The sequence below is a fragment of the Lathamus discolor genome, chromosome 1 (assembly GCF_037157495.1).
Source record: "Lathamus discolor isolate bLatDis1 chromosome 1, bLatDis1.hap1, whole genome shotgun sequence".
NCBI classification, from domain to species: domain Eukaryota; kingdom Metazoa; phylum Chordata; class Aves; order Psittaciformes; family Psittacidae; genus Lathamus; species Lathamus discolor.
The window spans coordinates 137,488,776-137,510,242 of record NC_088884.1 but is presented as its reverse complement, the minus strand read 5'-3'; the positions used below and the strand labels follow the sequence as shown (position 1 = coordinate 137,510,242).

The 21,467-nt window shown below is 36.3% G+C and overlaps 1 protein-coding gene across 11 annotated transcripts in view; it reads left to right on the top strand.

Annotated features, from left to right (window-relative positions):
* The window catches only part of DCUN1D4 (defective in cullin neddylation 1 domain containing 4), a 41,474-nt gene that overhangs the window by 15,654 nt on the left and 4,353 nt on the right, over positions 1–21,467 (top strand). For 7 of the 11 annotated variants that reach the window (XM_065697431.1, XM_065697489.1, XM_065697505.1 and 4 more), the window contains exons 4-11: positions 680–709; positions 1,990–2,104; positions 11,641–11,732; positions 14,169–14,239; positions 15,930–16,021; positions 16,907–17,015; positions 20,689–20,793; positions 21,257–21,359. In XM_065697431.1, coding sequence (XP_065553503.1) covers positions 680–709; positions 1,990–2,104; positions 11,641–11,732; positions 14,169–14,239; positions 15,930–16,021; positions 16,907–17,015; positions 20,689–20,793; positions 21,257–21,359 — 717 coding nt within the window. The remainder of the gene's footprint in view (positions 1–679; positions 710–1,989; positions 2,105–11,640; positions 11,733–14,168; positions 14,240–15,929; positions 16,022–16,906; positions 17,016–20,688; positions 20,794–21,256; positions 21,360–21,467) is intronic. The other 4 variants (XM_065697480.1, XM_065697471.1, XM_065697463.1 and 1 more) reach the window with 2 other exon arrangements.

Below are 21,467 nucleotides of genomic sequence, written 5' to 3'. Positions count from 1 at the left end.
TGGCATTCAGCAGGTCAGGTTCCTTAGTTTGTTTAATCTGGGTAGTAAAATGCATCTGGCGTATTGTGAGTTCTTGATGGTCTCTGGCTTACATGTTTCAAATGTATCAAATATCGGTTAGGAGGAGAAGATGAATATTATTATAGCTAATTTCCTTTTGTAATGTATTCCAGAAGTATATTCTCCTGACACAGCCATTATGATTTTTTCATGTGATAGTAGTTTATGGGGTATAATGCTTGAAAGTTTTTTGATAACTGGTTAAATGATAATTTGATCTTACAATACTCTTAGAACTTTTTTCCTAGAAGTCAGTGTAGGTATTGCCATACTTTCCTGGAGGATGCTGGGGTGGGGGAGCTTCAGCGTAAAAAGAAAAAGGGATACATAGGAAGAAATAATTGGAAAGAGTATTTCTTGAACTAGAGAGATTAATTTTATTCTTAATAGAAATTAATATAAAGGTAAGACCAAAGAAGGCATACTAAGTGCAAAAGCTTTATTAATTGAAACCAAACTAGTTCATCTTGATGTAAAAACTTGTTTGAACATCTTGCCTAATACTAGAAAAATCCTTAGTTTCATATGTATAATAGTTTCAGTGCATGTTTAAAATAAAGTACATGTAGCAAAGCCTGTGAGGCTGTAAGGTTCCTTACATGTGTTTCTCCTATAACAGGAGAGAGGCTTTCAAAGATACGAAGAATAGGTAAGCAAAAGATTGCTGTTAGTATTTGTTGGGAATTGGGCCTCTAATTTCAGTCTGCTCCCGTGGTGTCAAAAAGCAGTCAAGGTTTTATTGCTTGCTTTTGTGCTGTGACTTAAAAGATTTTGTGGGCATCTTAATAAAGCATAGCTAAACTTGGATGCTGTTGAAGCTAAGAGAAGGCAGCTTAGGCATGCTGAAGTTCTTCATATTTTCTTGCAAGTTTTCTTTGGCGTTGCTTTGTGTCTGGATTTTTATACCTCACCTCTTTCTTCCTTTCCTTTTAAAATTCTCTGTGTAACGCTTAGAGCTATGATAGCTCTGCGAGCTGCTCTTTCAACACACCTTTCTCAGGTGTCCACGTAGTCTTCAGTCTATAAAAGTAGGACAAAATTTTGCCTGGAGTGTTAGCTTACTGTTTTCATGAGACAGCAAAAGAAATTTAACGACTTGCTGTGGTCAAAAGTGCTGGTCCTCTGCTCTTTCTTGTGCTAATGTACAGAAGGTTATTACTCTTTTTTGCTTGGGTTAATTATCTACAGGTTTTGTGAGCTTGATTGGTACACTGAAGAGTCACATAGGAGTATGTAGCTGAGAGAAGGGGAGGGAAAGTCTGCTACTTGATTGGCATCAGTGTGTTGAATTGGCTGTTTCCTACCTGGGGATCTTCACTGTTTTGAGAATTATCCAGACCAAATGATACAGCCAGCCACTTATTTTTCCCTGCTGTGGTTGCTGAATGTCTCTTCCTCTGTCCCATCCTGTCCCTCTCCTCCCCCCAGGAAAATGAAGACAAAAACAAAGAACAAACAAAACCTTTCCTACCCCTTGCTCTCTGTGTCATAAAAAACCTTGGGGAAAAGGTTCTGTTTTCTAGAGGTAGGTGCTCTAGGCTTTGAGTCACATCTGTGTTTCAAAAAGTAATGAACAACATCTAGAAGTTCTGATTTGAATAAATGACTTAAAATAAGGATGCCTTTTTGAGGACTTAAATACTTCCTCAGGGTAGGCTCAATTCTTGCTTTTTGTTAGACTGAAGTAGCACTGGTACTACTGTACATTTTGGTATAGTACTTTTGGCCTTAACTGAAATTTGGTCATAAAACACCATGTAAAAGTGAGATGGATTTTGCTGTTTAAAGGAGACCATTTCTTTTGTAACTTTTAAATACACTAACTTCCTCCCTTCCATTCCCTTTGTAATATGCCTATTAGTGGACACAGTTTAACTGGTCTGCAACAGTTTCATTTCTTGTACTGGTGTTTTTTAATTCCCTCTGTAGGAAGTCTCCGGTCTTGCAGTTCATCAGACTGCTTTAGTAAAGTGATGCCTCCAAGGAAAAAGAGGAGACCTGCAGCAGGAGATGATTTATCTGCTAAGAAAAGTAGACATGATGGGTATGTCATCTTACCATGAGCTAAGACTGATGGAATATCTAAAGTTGAATAGCTGATATGATCATGTTTTTAAATACTAATGGAAATGGTATTCAAATTTGCTTGGTTTCTCAGTATGGAACCATAGCCTGTGATTGCACTGTGGGATATCAAGAAGCACATCAAGGTTCAGCTTGCATCTCACCTTTTTCTAGTTGTACAAGAAGCTCATGGGGAACTTCTTGTTCTAGTTTTCCAGATGTCAAAGTAGAGATACTTGCTTGTTCAAAAACAACTTTGAAGAGATACATGTATACATGAAGATATTACTGTATAAGATCTGGATTGGGCATTCTCAATCTACAGCCCGTTGGAAACGTGAATGTAGTTGTAGTTCTCTCAGTTCTTAAGCTGAAGTCCTGCTAGTCTCTCCCTGTCATGTTGTCATTAGATGCTTATTGTGCAAGGGAAAGGTGAAGATTGCCCAGGCAAGGTGGTAGCCAGTTGGAGTGGTGACTAAGGCAGTGCTGCTCAGCTTTCCCCTCGGCAGCAGGAGTGCAAGTGGGTTGTAACTATGTGCGCAAGCAGTGTATTCTTTTGGTGTAGGAGTTGCACAGCTGAGAGTTCTCAAAGCATTGGATTTTCAGTATGTGTATGTTCAGTCAGCCTCAGTCATTCAAAATGGAGCACATCGAATGTGCTTTTTGTGTGCAAGATAGTTACTGTCTATGTGCACTGAATTCAGAACTTGTGGGAGAACAGGACTCTACACTCCTGCATGATAGGTGCAGGACTGTCATGATGTTGAAAAGTGAGGTATGCAGCCAGAAAGTTTGTTTGCCACTGTGTCTTGTCAGTAGAATTTGAGTTCTATTACATTTATGTGTTACTGGTGACTCGGAAAACACATGCTTCCATAACAAGTAATTCAGGAAGGTAGAAAGATGCAGTTCTCTCCTAACTAACTGTCAGCCTGAAATCAGGCTGCGTGCTTTACTTTTTATTCTCTAGCATGAGTAAGAAAAATGCTAGTAGCCAAATTAAGCCTCTGGTTATGCCTCTATAACTCCATTGTGTTTAATAAGGTTGCACAACTGTAGCTGCAGTGGAATTTATTAAATGACCCGTTGATGGAGAAGAAAGAAATTTCAACTCCCGCTTTCATTGCTTTGTGTATGTAACACTAACAGGAACAAAAAAGCACAACTTCTAAATACATTTTGTTGCTTTTCAGAAATAATAATATACAAAAGCTAAATAGTTGATAGAGAACATTACAGCTTATTCAAATATATGCGTGCGATATGGAAGTGAAACAAGGAGAGAATGTTTCTAGAATCTTAAGTAGCTCACAAAATTTAACTCTGTCTCCCTTTGCCAAGACACTGGTAAAACAAAACAGCCCAAAAGCCCTAGGAGAGTAAGGTTGTCTGTAAGACGTACTGATTTGTGTAATTCAAATAAAAAAAAAAATAAACTGATTTCTTACTCTGTAAGTAGTATATATAAAATAATTTTTAAGAGCTTTTTGAAAGCATAATTTGAAGGATTTTATATATATATATCTGCTTTTTAGCTTATAAGTAAGGGCTGTAGTCTTCATTCTACTGCCACTTAAGGCTTTATTAAAAGGAAGACCTCAGCCTGCTTTTACAAGTGGAGGTGAAACCAGATCTGCCTGTCATGGGCCACAGGGGGAATATCCTTGTCTGATGTGGTTCCAATTTTTATCTGTCTTCCTTCTTAACTTCTAAAGGTTTGCAGGCTTTCTCTGCTTCCCAGTGTATAAGTTTCTTTTCTTTTGGTCTTCAAGAAAACTGTTTTTATTTCACCATGACTGGCAGTATGAAGTCATTTGTTGAACATTCAGCTCAGTTTTGGATCTCTATTTTCTTTCAGGGAAGGAAGGGTTTCTCCAGATCTGGCTTATGCCCCTGTAACCTTCTGTGAACAAGTTAGACAAAGAGCAAGCTGTCTCCTACTGCCATGCATGTTTGTCAGGCGGAGCTTATGCCTGTCACGTTTGGTCTTTGGAGGTCAAACATCTCAGTTTGTGAAGTGGAAATATATCTGAAATCAGGAATCTACAGCAGTGTGCTGTAGCAGACCTACTTATTTGCAAGGCCGTTTCCTCTTAGGCTGTGTGTAAAGAGTGCTGTGTATAATAAACCCAGTATGGTTCGTGCAATGCCAGTTTATGGAATAAGGGGCTTCTAGGCCCAGTTCTTTACTATCGCATCTGTTTTAGAGGCAGAATTCTAGAAGCTAGTAACTAGTAACTCAGGATAAGCATTTAAGGGACATTAGCCTGTGGAGTCTATATTAAGCAAGAAAGGTAGTCAGAGTTCTGTTCTCGAATGTCTACTTCCAATGAAAAAATACATATTCTCTCCAGCAGAGATTGTATTTCCTAACAGATAATCTGTCACTTCAAATGCTTATGCAATGATGTAAGTTTCATATGTTTCTCAGTTATAATGGCAAACTTACCACAGCAAAATTAACAAATAAATTCAGTAATTGCAAGTCTCCTGTTTATTTATAGAGGGAAGGTGTTAGGTAATAGTTAGAAGATTATCAAAGGAGTGTTACCATTAGCAGTGTTATCACAGCTGTGACCAGATGTTGATAATTCCTCCTGGTTTGTCTATACAAAGGAAATTAATTTCCTTTTAAAATCCTTTCTTGGGTAGTTTTGTTGTGTGGTATCTTCAGTCTTCACTACTTCGGGTGTGTTCTTCAGCTATTACAGCAATATTTTTGAGATATGTATTCTTTCCAGAAAGTTTATTTCAGCAGGCCTCTGTGCTGAAGGAGAGGGTGATTTCTAAAGGCTCTTAAAGTCATAAACACATCTGATACCAGGGAGCTTATAATAGCTTTCACCCTCAGTTCTAGACTGTTAGGGTTACAGCCTTATCTTGGAAGGATTAGTGGAATAATGACACTGGCTTTCGAGGAAAAACACTTACAGGAATAAATATAGTTGTTAGTGAAGTTACTTGGAAATGCTGATCTCATGCATAGACTGATTAGGGAAAACAAAGATTCCAAACATGTTCTTTAGCATCCCACTCTTACATAATGAGAGCTTGAATTCGCTTAATGTTCATAAAGTCAGCTTGAACCATGAATGCAGTGTTTCAGTGGGAGGAAGTTTTTATACCAGATGATGTATAGTGAAAAGAACTTGGTGTATTCATTTCTGGATCACTGTAAGATTTATTCTACCTTAAAGAACAGCTATTGGAGGTGAGTAGTTTAGCACACATTAACCAGAACATAATGACTTGAAGACTTTGTTTGTATTTTCTTCCCAGAATCACAGTCTTGACTTTATTCTACTTAAAATAAGGTATAGGGTATTCTCAGATTTGCGTTAAATGTGCATTTCTGAATATTCACTCTGTTAATGTCTTAGGAAAGGTAAAGCAAGTTTCATGTAATGATACTTACTCAGTAAGAATATAGTCCTCACTGCGTAATTATCTAATGCTGTTTATCTATAGCCAAGTACTGGCTTTTTCCTTAGGGAAAGCTGAGCTGTATAATGTAATGTCTTCTTTCTGATAGTCTCATTCAAAAAATAATTCTACTCCTTATTCCAGAATCCTGCTGAGGGCAGGAATCTTATAGTAACGGATGTCTGGACCTTAGAAAGATGAAATCTAGGAATATTTGTCTGCTTCACTAAAAGCTATGTTTTCAAACAATCAGATCTAGAGCCTAATTTATCCCAAATGTGTGTATGGACCGCATAAAGTCTATTAATGTGAAAAATGATTTTTCTTTATTGAGTGATAAGCTCTATACCCTGTAGTGGAAAAACATAAGTTTTCAAAACACAGTCAACACACTTATTAGCATAAGGAAGTAAAATGGGAGTGTACTAACCTCGAAAGTTTTCAGAACCTTCAGTGATGAGAGGTTTTTTAGTTCTGTTGTTGTTAACTAACTGGTTTGGTCCCGCCTTGTGCAGTCCTGTACACCTTGGTAGTGAACTTCACTTAATAGTTTGGAAGAAACTTAAACTGGACATGAGACTTAGCATGTATATTTAGCTGTTATACATAAAGCTCCTTAACTAAGCCTTATGAAGTTCAAAACATTATTTTTAAACTTTAGAGATTATTGCAAGTCTTAAAATAGGGGGGAAATAAGATGTATTCATTCATAAAACTTACAAGTCAAGTAAATTTGTGCTGAGGGTTGCTTTAGGCAGTTTTTGTCATGCCTTGCACATCGTAAAACATCTCTTCCTCATTCCCCTTGTTTCTATTGCAGTATTTATGAAACTATTGCTAAAATCATAATTGTGAATGAACAGGTAAGGCTTTATAATAATATTTTCATTGTCCTGCACTGATGAAAATTCTCAGCCAAAATTTTAAGTTAATTAATTAGAATTAATGGAAGTAGTAGGGGGCATGTTCTTCAATCAAAAGTTTGCATGTTTCAAAATATAAATAATTTGAAAGCAATTAGTTACTCAGTTTGAAGCTTGGATGAAATGAGGTAAAGTCTTTTAATAAGTTCTGGTTGAATAGAAACAAAGCTACTGTTGGTAAACTTATGTTTTCATTCAGTAAATGCTGACCATCTGACACAACCAGGCTGCAAATCTTGATGAGGGGTTAACTTTTGACCTACCATTATGAACTGTTACCTTTTTGTTTAGTTTGTTTTTTTTCTTTTCCCCCTCAAATGAGCAATTACCAACATCCATATCAAGAGAATGGTTTGTGTGACCTAAGCTCAGTGCTTTCACTGATCTCAGTTTGAGTATTCTGGAATCACACAGCCCAGAGTTGCTACTGTGGTAAGTGGAGCTCTAATGTCAGTACAGTTGAAGCATGCTCAGAGCAGGAGTAGAGAATGAAACTTGTGAAGACCTCATTAGGTTGGAGAGAATTACCATGACCTTGTTCTTTTGCTGGCAGTGACCATGTATGGTGACTTGCCTGGTTAACTTTTAATAGTTGGATGGAATTTTCATGGTTTTGCTTTCCCACCAAATCGGTTACAGAGGGAGGAAAATAATTGGGAAAAGATGTGGATGATAAAAGGCCTAGACAATTAGGTTTTTTAATTAGTTTGGTTACATCTATGTACACCACTTCCAGTTATAAGTTGTGTTGTCTGATCTTTATTGCATGGGCATCAGTTCCCTAGCTCATAAGAATATTTCAAAGACAAGCTTAAAAATGGATGTTATGAGTCAGCTCTTAGGTCATGTTGGAGATGCAAGCATTTCTGAGACAATAACTTCACTTAAATGTGGTTAAGTAGTCAATACCACTTTTATAAAACGTGGGCTGGTTAATTTCACTTTGCTTTTTCCCAGCCCTCCCTCTCCCACATTCTTTCCTCTCTAGCAGGTAAAATAGCTGTTAGAGAAAAAGCTAAATGCTCCTTAAGGGAATATTGGTTATAATATAAAAAAATATTACTGTTACTGTTATAACAGTTACTGTTGTGATATTGACAATGGCATACAAAATTAATAAAAACTATTATTTTTCAAGCAAATATCTGAGTAATTTGACCTCCATGTGTGTCTCATCTGAGACAGATACATACTCTTTGCCCATAGGTAGATTTTTTTTTTCCTGATGGGGTAGTGTGTCAGGGTTCAGAAATGGAAGGGTTATTCTAAACTGAAGTCCCACTGTTCACTGTTGTACAGTAGTGGTAGCAATAGCGGACACTCTAGGAGAACGTTCTGCATGCACTTTTCTAGCTCTGATGATGGAGACAGCACCCTTCAGTAGACCTGTTCTAGTGTCAGCATTCTCTGACAGTAGTACAAATTCTGGTACCAAAAGTACCAGGCGTACTCGTTGGCCCTTCTTTTATGGAAGGTGTCTATGGGGTTTTTACTCCTTCTCTTCCTTGCCCCTTCTTTTCTTACCCCCTCTCCTCTAGACTTGGAGCAGGATGCTCTTTCATTTCTGCTGTTTGGCTGAAACTCTGCATGTTCCTCTTGCAGACCATCAATGAATAACCAAATAAACTGTAACATAGTTAGCATAATGATTGTGCATCTGTTTGAGGTTACTGGGGTTGTTCATCTTGAGGAAGCTGTGAACCGCTGAGGACTTGCAGTTTGAAACTCAGATCTGTTCGGTAGATGTTTGGTGCTCCCAAAATATTCAGATATCTACTGTGTGCGCTCTGGTAGTTGGTATTTGTGTATCAAGAGATGCTGTCCTTAGCACAGAGACAAGGCACATCATCTTGCACTATGTACAGGAAAGTTCCAAAGATAATAGAAATACTCAAAGATACAAGATGTCTCTGGCAGTTTGTGGTTTTCTCCTCTGTATACACTGTTCTTGAGACAATCACATCTGTGTTAATGATAGTTCAGAGGACACAGTCCTTGGAATTACCTTTACCCTGTGCTGGCAGGTTATGCTTGCTGTGATAATTGGACCAACTTGTCCTAGGCTGTAATGTCAGATACTTGTCTACTCCTTGCCCATCTTGCTTCACCAAGCACTTCAGGGATTAGGAGTCTCTTGATAATAGAACTAGCTGGTTTGGCTAGACTGGGAAAGAGAAACTCATTTGGTGTTTGGAGTCAGCAGGGAGAGAACAGGTTTCATCTTTTGTATGTGAGAGATCACTAATAATGGGTCTGCATTGGTGTGCTCATTTCTGTATATTCCTTTTCAAATGATCCTTGTGTTGCAGACTGTGTGATCTGCTGTTAGTTTCTTTATGTTGAGCAAAAGGCATTTGAGATTCATCCAGCCATCTTTGTTGCATGGTTTTATGCTTCTGGGTGTGCGCAATGCATGATATGGTTTCATCTGCACTTCTAATTGTTTGGCTAATTAGCTTGTAACAGAGACTAGGATAGCTCAACATTACATTTTGTCTGATTTTATTTTTTGAATTTGTGAAGTAATTTCTCTGTTGGCACAGGTTGGAAGTTCTGTGATCAGTTCTGGTTTCTCAAAATCAAGCTCTGTTGGTCAGTTACCGAGGTTTTTTTGAACAACGATAAGTTTGAGTCCAGAGTGTTTTGCTTGCAGTTACTTGGCTGTATGTTAGTCACGTAGACTTCCTAATGAATATTGTTTCCTGTACTTCCGAAACAATGACCTTAGCCTTAAGCACAATATTAGTCCTGTGAAAACTCAGTATGTGTAAATACAGTGAATATATAAAAAAGGCGGGTTTGTTTTTTTTTTTTCTGTTGTCATTCACCATTCTTCTTATGCGTGCTGCTGTCATTGGTGTCTTGATTCAGGCTACAGTGTTTAGCTCTGGCTCATGTAGATGCTGGAATCCTTTTTCTGATATACCTGGGTGACCTAGAGCTTTGTTACGAAATTTTTCTTGAAGGTTCCTTCCCAAATCCACTGTTCGCATACTGACAGTGAATGTGCTGATGAGTTCCATGAACAAGCAGGGCAAGGCACTTGATTATCATCCTTTTGTAAGAACAAAGAGAGTCTTGTGATGAATGTCTGTCTTTGGGAACCACATTAGCTTTGCATGTCCTAGGTCCCAGCAGTGCTCTTAGAGAATTCTTGAATAGATAGAATAGAATAAAGATGTTGGCTAGCTCCTGCTACAGTAATTTTCCAATTTGGTATTCCAGTTGTGTTTGTCACGTTTGTTTGCTACAAAAAAGGGAATACTGAATAATTAGACTTTTGCCAAAGTGACAGAATGCTTCCTTTCTTCGTCTCAAGACATTTTTTTTTTTTATTTCTCTGAATTCAAATTAGCCTAAGAAATATTGGGTAGGTCTTTCAAAATCACAGGTCATTCTGCAAGTATGAGAATGTCAAGTTATCAGATCTGGAACAAAATAAATTGTTCCAACTCTTGAACCTTCTGGCTTCGTTTACTTACTGGGCAGTGCTGTCAGCCTGTTCGTTTGCAACTGCAATAAAGCTTACACAAAGTAGGTACTTCAAAGAGAAAAAAACTTTTAAAGCTGTTTTCAAAATGAAAATGGAAAAAAAAAGCAACAAACCCAAAGCCCAGCCCCTCCAAAAACCCCCAACAAAAGGAAAAGAACCAATCCAAAACAAAAATCAAACATACAAATGGTGGTTATTGTGAATGTGTATGTTTGGGACACGTGTGACTGGCATTTTTCTGCAGTGTTCCAGTTAGTTGCAGATCAGTGTGTTTCAGAACAGTGTTAATTTTTCTTTCCATCTTGAAATGTCTGAAGAGCCTCATTTGTATTTGTCTTTCAATTAGCAATTTATCATTTTGCTCTGACCAGGATTGCTTTTCTGATAGTTAGTTTAAAAGAGGTATGACAATAAACACAAAGCAGTTCTTTGAGTTACTGTAATGATCTGTATGCCATTAATGTCTAGCTACAGTTCCTCCTAGCTTTTAAGTAGGTGGAGGATAGTGGGATCCAGTGTACTCTAACCTCCTAAGTATAGACATCTTTTACGTGTCTTTCTAGAAAATGGTGGTGAAATCAACTCCAAATTAGTTTCACCAGCTTGTTTCCAAACTCTCCTTGAACCAGTTAGCTGCTGTGTTGTCCTCCCCCAGCAGGACCGTAAGAGGAAGGGCTGCATGCTTGGAACAGTCACAGAGCCATTCTTGGCTGCCTCCCCTAATCTAAACTATTTGTTGCTTGGTATGAGCCCAGGCTACTGCAGAATGGTGGAAATGGATCAAAGAATACATGTGCAGCAGTGAACAGCTATTTGGACTGCTGAGTCTTTTTCCTCTAACACAAATGATAAGTGTCTCTGCAGAGAAGTCTAAACAGGGTGGAGTAACTCATCAGCTTCTGCTGTGCCTTCCAGGCTTTAGGTGTTGCAGATGCTAAAGTCAGGAGATTGGTACTTCAGTGTTGTTTTCTGAATGTAGTTAAAATTCTTTATGCTTCTTGTCAGCATAACTTTGCCTCCTTTGGGGTGAAGGAACACTATGGATCTAGTTTTTCAGGTAACTGTTTACCCCATGATGAATGAGGTTCCTTGAGTTACTGTCAGTAAGAACCTGTAACCTGTTCTCTGTGGTTCTTTTGTGTTACTAACTTAAAAGCTTTAGAATAATGTATGTGTGGGTTGTGGCTATTTTGGCCTTTGTGCCTTCTGGAGGATTTTTTTGAGGAGGCAAAAAGAGTATGTGTAGTTCTCCTTAGTAGATAATTCAAAGTATATGAAATACGTGTGTTCACTGTGACTTGGAATTACTGTGGGATTAGACTGCCAGCTAAGTTGCAGCCCATCAATTGATTGTGGTCACTAGCAATGTGCACAAGTCTTACTTGAACTTACACAAAGCAGTTTGGGTTTGAATTTGAGGTAGTCTGTATTTGTTGTAAGGGATTGTTGTACATGGATTATGATTATGAATCAGTTGAAGTGTGACAGACTGAGCAAACACAGTATTTAGGTTCAGTGGTTCTTGCTCTGTTAAGCAGTGTCCCAAATGACTGGATATGAGGACAGAATGTTGGGTAAATTGTTCATGAGTTAATGCTGCTGCTTATAGTGTCTGACTAAAATATTGCTTCTAAAAAAGTGATGAATTAATTACTTGTTTCTCTTTTATTTTTGAAGTATGTATAGAAAATATGATTCATCTAGAATAAAAGCAGAGGAAGAAGTCTTTTCAAGTAAGAGGTGCTTAGAATGGTTCTATGAATATGCAGGTAAGGGTGAAATGCAAATTTCTTCTTACTAACAATTCAGTCTACATTGGAATAAAAAAGTTGCATTAACTGATCTTTTCCAAGAATGACTGTAGAGGCTTTTTTGTAAAAGTCTTAAAGAAGCTTTTCTTACATTCTGTGTAGTGTGAAGTTGAAGGGTTCCAGGGCTAGTTTTGTCTGTGTCTCTATTCTAGAAAAAGAATGCAGAAGATGTGTAACTAAAAGTATTTTGGAGCATACATACTTTACTATTCAAATCTATAGCTAGATATGTGCCTCTTTCCAAAGTGGTGTTACCTCTTCTTCTTTAGTTCTGTTATCTGCCATGTTAGTGCTGAATAGTACAGAATTATGCTTCACAAGTGTGTCTTTTTCTTTTTTTCTTTTTTTTTTTTTTAATGTGGGACAGGTAGAAACATTATTTTGTTTTCCTGCTGAGTGTTGTGCATATGATTTCAAGCAAAGTAGTGTATAAATTCAAGTATCCTGTACTGGTCTTGTCTTTATATAGTTTTATATCACAAGGTATAGGGAGGGTAGACTGAAGTATTTTTTTGCCCTTCTGTATGAGAACTTTCTTCAGGCATTACTTCTAGGGTTGTTAATTATGACCTGCAGTCACAAATGATGATCCTTTAATACTGAAGTTGGTGGTTGTATTCATTTTTTCACATGTGATTTTCTGAAAGGGAGAACTTAAAGTATGGGAAAACATGATCTCATGACTCTAAAAATCAAAAGGAAATGAAATAGGTGATTGACAAAATAAGGTTGTCTTGCAGTTTTATGATGTTGTCTTGGATAACTACTGAGCTTGGTCTGTTTTATCTTCTTCGTATGAGTAATGAAGAGTGACAATTTGATGTAATAATATCTTTAATAAAATTATATAAACTAAACCAAATACTTTGATATCTCACTTGTCTGTGGCAGTCTGTGAGAGGAGATTCAGTCAAATTCAAGCCAAATCTAACCTATTAGATTCTCTGCCTTTCTGACCAGCTTGGTTTATTTTTTTACTCTAGCAACAGGGATAACTCATTTTTGTCAAGACTTTCATGGAAAGAAGGGATGAAAGGAAGGCTGTATATAAAAGAACATTGGATGCATACACCAAGATAAAACAGAGAAAAGCAGAGAGTATGATTCTGTTTACAGTATTGAGTAACATTCTAAAAATTAATTTTCAGAGAATAATCTACTTTGTGTTCTTGCTTCATAAGTCTTCTCCTTTATATATGCAGAGAGTTGACACTGCATTTGTTTGTTTTGAGGTTTTTTCCCCTAGTGTGTCTTTACGTTACAGAATGAGCCTTTCTAAAAAGTGTTGTTTACACTCAGAGAACTGTGAGAGGATATAATGAGAAAATGGGAAAAGATATAATTAAACCTTGTTATTTTAGAATAGTAGGTCACCTGATAATAAATCAGATCTCTTTCTTGCACATTGCAATCTTTATATTGGATAAAAGTAGGCATTTCAGCCTTTAATGTTTTGGGTTTTTTTTTCCCTGAATGAGTCCTTTTAAACACAATAAAGAACTCTAACAAAATACTCCAGATACTTAAAATTTACTTAAAAAAAGTAAATTGCATAATGCAGTTCTTAATGCCTATATAATTTTTTCAAAAGTATTACAGAGATTACAAATATCTTGTTCTAACAGCATGTTTTAATACTAGTGCGTTTAAACAGCGTCTATTTTTCATCTTCTTTTTCCCCCTTTGAAGTTGTCAAAGAAATAGCTGTAATTCATGTCTTCTTTCCCCCTGCAGTTACTAAAATTCAGATAATGTGTGGCCATGGCAATGTGAACAAAAAGGAGCACAAGACTTTTATTTTAGGCTCTTTTTTGTAGAAAATGCTATATAGATAAGGAATATCTATGCTATATATATAAGCATATATATGTGCTATATATATATATATATATATATAAAAATGCTATATATAGGAAGGAGATTCTGAGAATGATAATGTCTTATTTCCTGTATAGCTATGTGTCATATTTTTATGTGATGTGATCTTTTGGTAACATTAGAGGCTCAATCAAAGAAAGGAGTTTCACTAACCGCTATCCACCCATTTAACCATGGTAGTATTAGGTGAATGTTCTGCTAGTCCTAAGTGGATTCTTAAAGGTCTTACTAATTTACTCTTGCAAATTATGTCAGTAGATGGGTAGAATAAAGGATATTGTGAGGAAATAAAAGTCGTTTTATGTTTTTTCTGTCTCTGTTTCCAAAGGTGAGATAAAGATTTAAGGGTTTCCAGGTCTGATAGTAAGTGTGGAAATAATTATTGTGTGTCAAAACAAACAGAAAACCCAAACTGTACAGAAGTTGAGGTTGTACTGTGTGATTGCAGTTCTCTTGTGCTGTGAAGGTAGAACTACTTTAATTTTCAGAGGTAAATAAAATGTATTTTGTTTGCAGGCACTGATGATATTGTAGGGCCAGAAGGTATGGAGAAATTTTGTGAAGACATTGGAGTTGAACCAGAAAATGTAAGTTCAAAGTCCAGTCAAAAGGTGACTGATCTGTTATGATGCACATGAGATGGTTTTGTATCTCTTATTTTCCATCAAGAATTAAAATAACACCTGGAATTGTTTTGGTGGGGGTTTTTTTTTGTTTGTTTGTTTTTGTTGTTTTTTTTGTTTTTTTTTTGTTTTTTTTTGTTTGTTTGCTTTTGGTTTTGTTTTTTTCTGGGTGGGGGGGGTGTGTGTTAAATAAAGAAATATAAACCAGGAGGTTTATGTGCACATTTGGAAAGAGGTCGCCTTTATATTAAACCTCAAACTGTCAACCTGTAAAATCTCGATTAGTCTTTGTTGCCACCTCTTCTTTCACTTTCCCACCATTCTGAAAGAGAGATATGAGAGGTTTTTTTAAATTAAAGTTAAACAAAGGCTGCTGGCTGTCTTTTCAGAAACAATGAGAAGACACAGGAGATTTAATGTAGCAGGTACAAAACTGTAAAGTAATGTTTTATTTGGGTTTTCTAGGAGAGAAGATTTCAAAAACTGTGAGCAGTATTAGCACTCCCTTTATGCCATTTTAAAAGACGAATAAGGGATATCTATAACAACATACATATGTGTGACAGTGTACATGTGACAACGTATATATGGTATATGTACATATAAGTAAAATTTAGAAATTAATAGTGCCTTTTACAGGCTTTTTCCTAGAGCTTAATCTTTGCTCTTAAAATGTATACTCAAGGCTTATCTTTTACACGGTTCATAAAGTGTCATCTCTAAGTAAAATGAGAATTGTGGCTTTGAGAGATTTACTGGAAATATGATTACCTAGTTGTGGAGTTTATTAATATAATAAACCCTTGGTATTTATGCAGACATTTGGGTGTAGAAGTAGGTGTCCTGATTTCACGTTAAAATCCATATAGAGCGGTATTAACAGCTAGTTAATGGCTGAGTTGCAAATTTAAATTATCTGATTATTTTCTTCTTCTAGTCTGCAGCGTCAGTTGTCCTCAAAGTTTTTCCATGTATTTATCAAAAGTGGTTTCTTGGGTTCCTGAGTAAGATAGTAATCACTTTATCTGAATTCTTTTATGGCTTCAGTTTTGTTAGATGTGAAAAGGACTCTGGTTCCTTTTGGGCAAAACTGAAGTATTTATTTATCAGCCTCTGCTTTGGTGTATGCTAATGTTAGTTCATCTAGCTTTACTTAACATCTACTGGAATTAAACTTGCATGTTCAGACCTGCACAATTTGGTAGGCTTGATGGAATAGCTGGTTTCAGGTGGGATCACGATTAGCTTTAGAATAATTTGATTTCACAGAGTTCATGGATTGCAACTGATGTTCATCTAGAGGAGAGTGCAACAAATGTCAAATGTAACATGTCAGCACATTGGTACTTAGCTTTTGTAATAGTTTTGGAAAACCATTTCTGTAGTTTTTGCACCTACTCATCATTCTTGTTGTACTGCTCACTAGTTGGCTATACATGCTCCCTTAAAGCAGGGTGGCTACTTGGGTGGGTGTTCACTGTGTCTTTACACTGTTAATGTTCTCCTTGGATTATGTACAGGTTTGTCATTTTCAGTTTATCTTTTAAAATAGTGCAGCAAGGATCTGAACGTCCCATTTAGACGAGTAAAGCATTAGTAGCCTGCTAAACAGTTACTTGAATACTGTGTGGATCTTTTTGTCAATTCTTTTCAGGTAGTTATGCTTGTACTAGCATGGAAGTTGGATGCACAAAACATGGGCTACTTTACACTACAAGAATGGTTAAAAGGAATGACGTCACTACAGTAAGTGCTTTGGAAAACCTCTTACACTTGTTATAGTAAACCCAGTTCTTAGAAAAAAACGGGCTTTGATATTTTGACTCATAACACTTAAAGCAGAGAGCTCTGCTGTGGAGTGAAAGCCATACTTTTTTGGTCCCATTTATGGTGATACAGCCACCTAGAGACAACTTGAAACCTGACAGCTACACATTTAATTACAGTTGGATTAAAATGTCTGCATTCTTAAGAAAACAGAAATGTCATGAGGTTCAACACTGTTTTTGTCCCCAAAGACATCTGTCTTTGTCACTGGATTGGACCTATCTATTAGATATTGGCATGTTGTTAGAGCATGTGTGGTTCAAAATGCCAAATAATACAAACCCTTTCTGTGATTCTGCATTGTCATATTCTTTCTAAGATCTGCTTTCTCTATTTGAGAGCTTATCTTTGTGGCATAATTAACAAATGCAATTGAATAATCATCTAATTTATAGAGAGCTGGAGAAAGAACTGTGTTTTGACTTTCCTTCCAGAACAGAGTCACTAAAACTGTGAGAATTTTTATAGTTTCAGCAAAGAATTGTTTCACTGCTGTGGTTTGCTGGTTATTTGCCATGTGTAGACGATGTCTTAGTTTAATCCTCTGGAGAGTGCATTTTCCTTAAGGCCAAGCAATTTTTTTATCAGAATACCAATGTAAGACTTTTCTATTTTACCTAAATCCATTTCACACTATGGGTTTAATCAAGGCATTTTATGCAGACAAACTCATAAACATGCCTTTGTACAAAGCGATGTATTTTGAACAGATTGATGGGGATACATGTTAGCGATGCTTTTCTAAACCATTGGACATTTGTGTAAGAATGCAGACTCTAAATTCACTTTGTGCTTTTTTTGTAGATGTGATACTACAGAAAAATTGAGAAATTCTCTGGATTACTTGAGATCTTTATTAAATGAACCTACCAATTTTAAACTTATTTATAGATATGCATTTGACTTTGCACGGGTAAGTAATGGGGAGGACCAGTATCTGAAATTTAAACTTTACACTCATAAGTAATAATTGGAAGACTGTATAATTCTGTTTCTGTTAAGAAACCACTCTAGATTGCTTCTAACAAATGGAACTGTTCATGTTCTAAAAAAGTATATGTAAAATGCTAGAACTGGAAAAGAAAAGTGTATAGGATGCTTGATGTTCAGTGTTTTGACATGTTTTGTTACATCTCTGCTTCAAGCTACTCTGTAACTTCAAGGAAATAATTTAGAACCTATTCTGTTGTAAATTGGAAGACTGTTGGAAGGTCATTAATGGTGTTCTCAGTATTTATTAAACAATACACTGAGATCAGTCTTCCTGCTGTAAAATATATATCAATAAAACTGTACCTGGTATTGGAACCCATAATATACATAGGACTATTCCTACTTAAAGGGAGCAATAAAAGAACTTTAATTTTCTAAATTAACATTTTAACGTGGAATTTGGACATCCATCTTGCTAATGTGATGTAATGTGATGTGCAGATGATTTAACATAAACACGATCACAGGCAAAGCTGAAGCTAAGATTTCAGTGCAGGAGAACCAAATGCACCAAGAAAATTTGCAGGAAAAAAGAAGTAACATGAGAAAAATAATAAGAAAGACTTACCTATCAGAATTGCTCTCAGTTCAATTTCTATCGTAGGCAACTCAGATTTGTGGTACATCAGTGCTTTCTACATGTTAGCTTGCAGAGATTCACAGTAGTTCACTTTTAACCAAAGAAACCTACAGCTGAGTATGTCAAAATGAGTGGTATTAGTTTGTATGAGAGGACAAAAAAAGGCTTTATCAACATCCTAATTACTCCTTTGCTGTGTGAAGATTGATTCTGCCAGTTTTGGTCAACGTAAAATGCAAAGGCAAGAAATAACATTTACAAGGAAGATATTGATGGAATATTTTGAACAGGTAGCAAATCTGAAACAGCTAATGGCCTGTCAAAAGCAAGCGCAGAAACTTAAGAAGAAGGTAGTGGGTGAGATTTATTCAAGAGATACCAAATAGATGTCTTGAAAAAGAATTTAAACATTGTGACACAGGTGCTGTGACATCATTTGTGGCCAAAAAACCCCCAGGTTGTAGAACTGCAATTCAAAGGCATATCAACAGGGGAATTGTCAAAACAATATTGGAGTAGTAGAATTATCGAACTTTTAATACTATGTAGCCAGTGGAAGTCTGAAGGAGAGTGGCATCCAGTAAGAGATGAAGGCTGACAAAGGCTGATGTATTTATATAGATGTGACAGATAAATCTGTTCATAATTTTTATCAGAATAATTTAAGTAGTTGGTGGCAAAAAGCTGATGGGGGAGCATTTTTGGGGTTTGATTCAGAAGATTGTGTAATTTCTATCCTAAGAGTCATAATTCCGGGGAAGTACTATATGGCAAAAAGCACTTGTATAAACTTTTTAAGTTTTAAGAGAGAATTTTTGAAAGCATCTGTTGTGATTTGGTAGAGTTAGTTTGTCAATAAAAATAAATATCATCAAGGTTTTGTGCAGTATGAATGATTTAAGTCAGCAGGGATTTGAGGAAATAATTTAAAATGCCATATGTTTGTATTAAGCACAAATACACTCCTCGCTCCCTGTTAGCTATTGTCATTGCCAAGTTTGAGAACATACAGATGCATGTATTTCATGGCTTAAACAGCTCTTTTACCTGAAATGTAGGGAGGGGAAATCTCAGGCTGTCTATTGTCAGTGTAAAACAAATACTAACATTTATCACAGTTTGTCAATGTATTATTTCCCACTGTATCCAAGAAAGTTAATGTAAGTAACTGGAATGTATGTTAAAAATGCAATTGAAGCATCTGTCACAGCAGATGCGCCATTAGGCAGTTGGAGGTGGGTACAAAGGGCTTATCTGAATCATCTGTTCTGAACAGTAGTCAGAGAGAGAGAATGTAGAAACTTTGCAATGTAAGACATGTAAAAACAGCCAAAGTACAAGGAACAGAGCCTGATTTCATTAACACTTAAGTGTGTGGAAAGAATTCAGAACATAAACAGTATGGAAAGTAAAATGTATTCTTACAGCAGTATCATTTCTGCCTAAAGGTGTTTGTGACAGGTGTAAATGGGCTTTGGAAAGAGGGCTAGTTTTTAGAACTATTTGATACTGGAAATAAGTGAAAGACTTGTATCATATTAATACAAAATGCCTTTGCAGGTGTGTTTTTTAATTATCAATTGAAAAGCTTTGTCCATCCTGGCATTTACTGTTTTCCCCTAGATCAGAATGAGTGAAGTCCCTTTTGGTTTACATTTGGTCACTAAACCCAGCTTCTGATGTTTTCAGAGCTGCTGGACTTTTTTTTTTTTTTTTTTGTTTTTTTTTAATGGACACTTTCCTTCCTAAAAAACCCACATAAAATTTGGTCTACAGAATTTTAAAGTTTATTTTATATGAAATGGGTTTCAAGAAGAGAAGATAACCTTGTGGCTAAGGTTTTGGCTGTTCTTCAGGAACTGGGATCTCACTTTACCACGTCTTTCAGACAGAAGGCAGTTCTGCCTCTTTCAAGGTTGTTTTCAATAAAGATGTGTCTTCTGTAGTATATACAGTTGCATTTGCAGAGGTAAGGCAAAGGGTTCAGTTCCCTCTGCCTTGGGTAGCTGTCTCGCACTGCTCTGAGGCACTCCCTGTATTCTGGATATGCCTATATCCATGTTTTTTCTTAATTGCTGTCTGTAATCATGAATACATACAGAGAGATCAAGGTGTATAGTAGCTAATGTGGAACTTTTTTTTGTGTGATTTCATTAACTTCTGAATTTGTAGCTTAATGCTATAAGCAAGGCATAAAAGGGTGAGGTTTTACATCCTATCTCACACCACAGTTTATTTAATTTCAAGACAACAGATGTAAATGGACAAACTACTTGAAATAACAAAATCAAATTTTAGATGTACACACATTACTTTTGAGATGCGTAGAAGTTGTGTTATCAGATATATTAACTTTCCCACTGATGAGATGTAACAAATCTGTTGGGTGCAGGTGATACTTTTTTAACTTAGCAGAAACAAAAAAATCACCCCCTAAGCCTAATACACTACTACTCTGTTGAACTAAAATAGGGTCTCTGTGTGCTAGTGTGTTTTGTTCCCTTTGCTCATTCAATATTTAATTTAATCTGAATTTCATGTAATCAGTAGAATAACAGAAAAGAACCTCCTTGGCTCACTCTTGCATGGTCTCTGTTACTCGGTAGCTACTTAAGTATTTGCTGACAGTTTATGTAGCCGTAATAATTCTGCAGGAAATATGTGCAGTGATACTTCTTTTAAGAGACATGGATATGCAGAGACGTGCAAACATGGGTATGGATCAAATGGCCATTGCTTTCTGACAGTGTCTGAAGTTACAAACAGGAGTGTATGTCTCATCAGCAATAGTGGTGATGGGTTTTTGGGGAAAGCCTGTATCAAACAGCATCTCTGAATAGCAAGGTATTAGCTATGGGGAAGGAAATTTTACTAGGAGGTTGTGTTTTATGAAAAACCTCTGCTAGATACTGCTATTTATTATTCATTCATTAATTTATTTCCTTTATGCATACAGGAAGTGAGAAATTCTGAAATGATGTTATTTTCTGGTTTTTGACCTTTTTTTATGCAGGAAAAGGACCAGCGCAGCCTAGATATCAATACTGCCAAGTGTATGTTGGGCCTTCTTTTAGGAAAAACGTGGTCCCTTTTTCCAGTATTTCACCAGTTTCTAGAGGTACGAAGTTTGGAACAGAATTACTTTCTTTTTTTTTTTTTTGTCTGTATTCTCTGATACTTTAACTAGCGATAGAATGAGCAGCTAAGATTTTTTTAGTTGTTCTGATTTAGAATATACTGACCCCTAAAGCAGCACTTGTAACTGGTTATCTTCCTTTCTTCCTTTTCCCCAGATCCATATGCTGTTTAGGTTTATTGCAGAACAAAGTGTAGAATGTCTTTGATTTGCTTTTGGACTTTCATTTTATTGCTGTATGTTTGTCCACTAAAAGGTGTCTTAATCAAAGTGTGAATTATTGAACACTGGCTTGGCTGGTTAGTGGTTTCTTTAATCTTGTCCAGTTTTAGAAGGCATACTGATTAAAATAATTCAGCATGAGGTTTAAATTTTCTTTAAGAGAACCTGATTTTGAGGGAGTTGAAAGTGTATTTTAGTAACTTTTGTTTCTTGCCTCAAGCAGCAATCAAAATACAAAGTTATCAATAAGGACCAATGGTGTAACGTTCTTGAATTCAGTAGAACAATTAACCTTGACCTCAGTAACTATGATGAAGATGGAGCCTGTAAGTACTACCATATGTTGGTATTATAAAATAGTTTCTTTCTCTGAGCTTAATGACTCAGTGTCCTTTTACAAAATTTTGTAAAATACAGTTATTTGATCTCTCTAC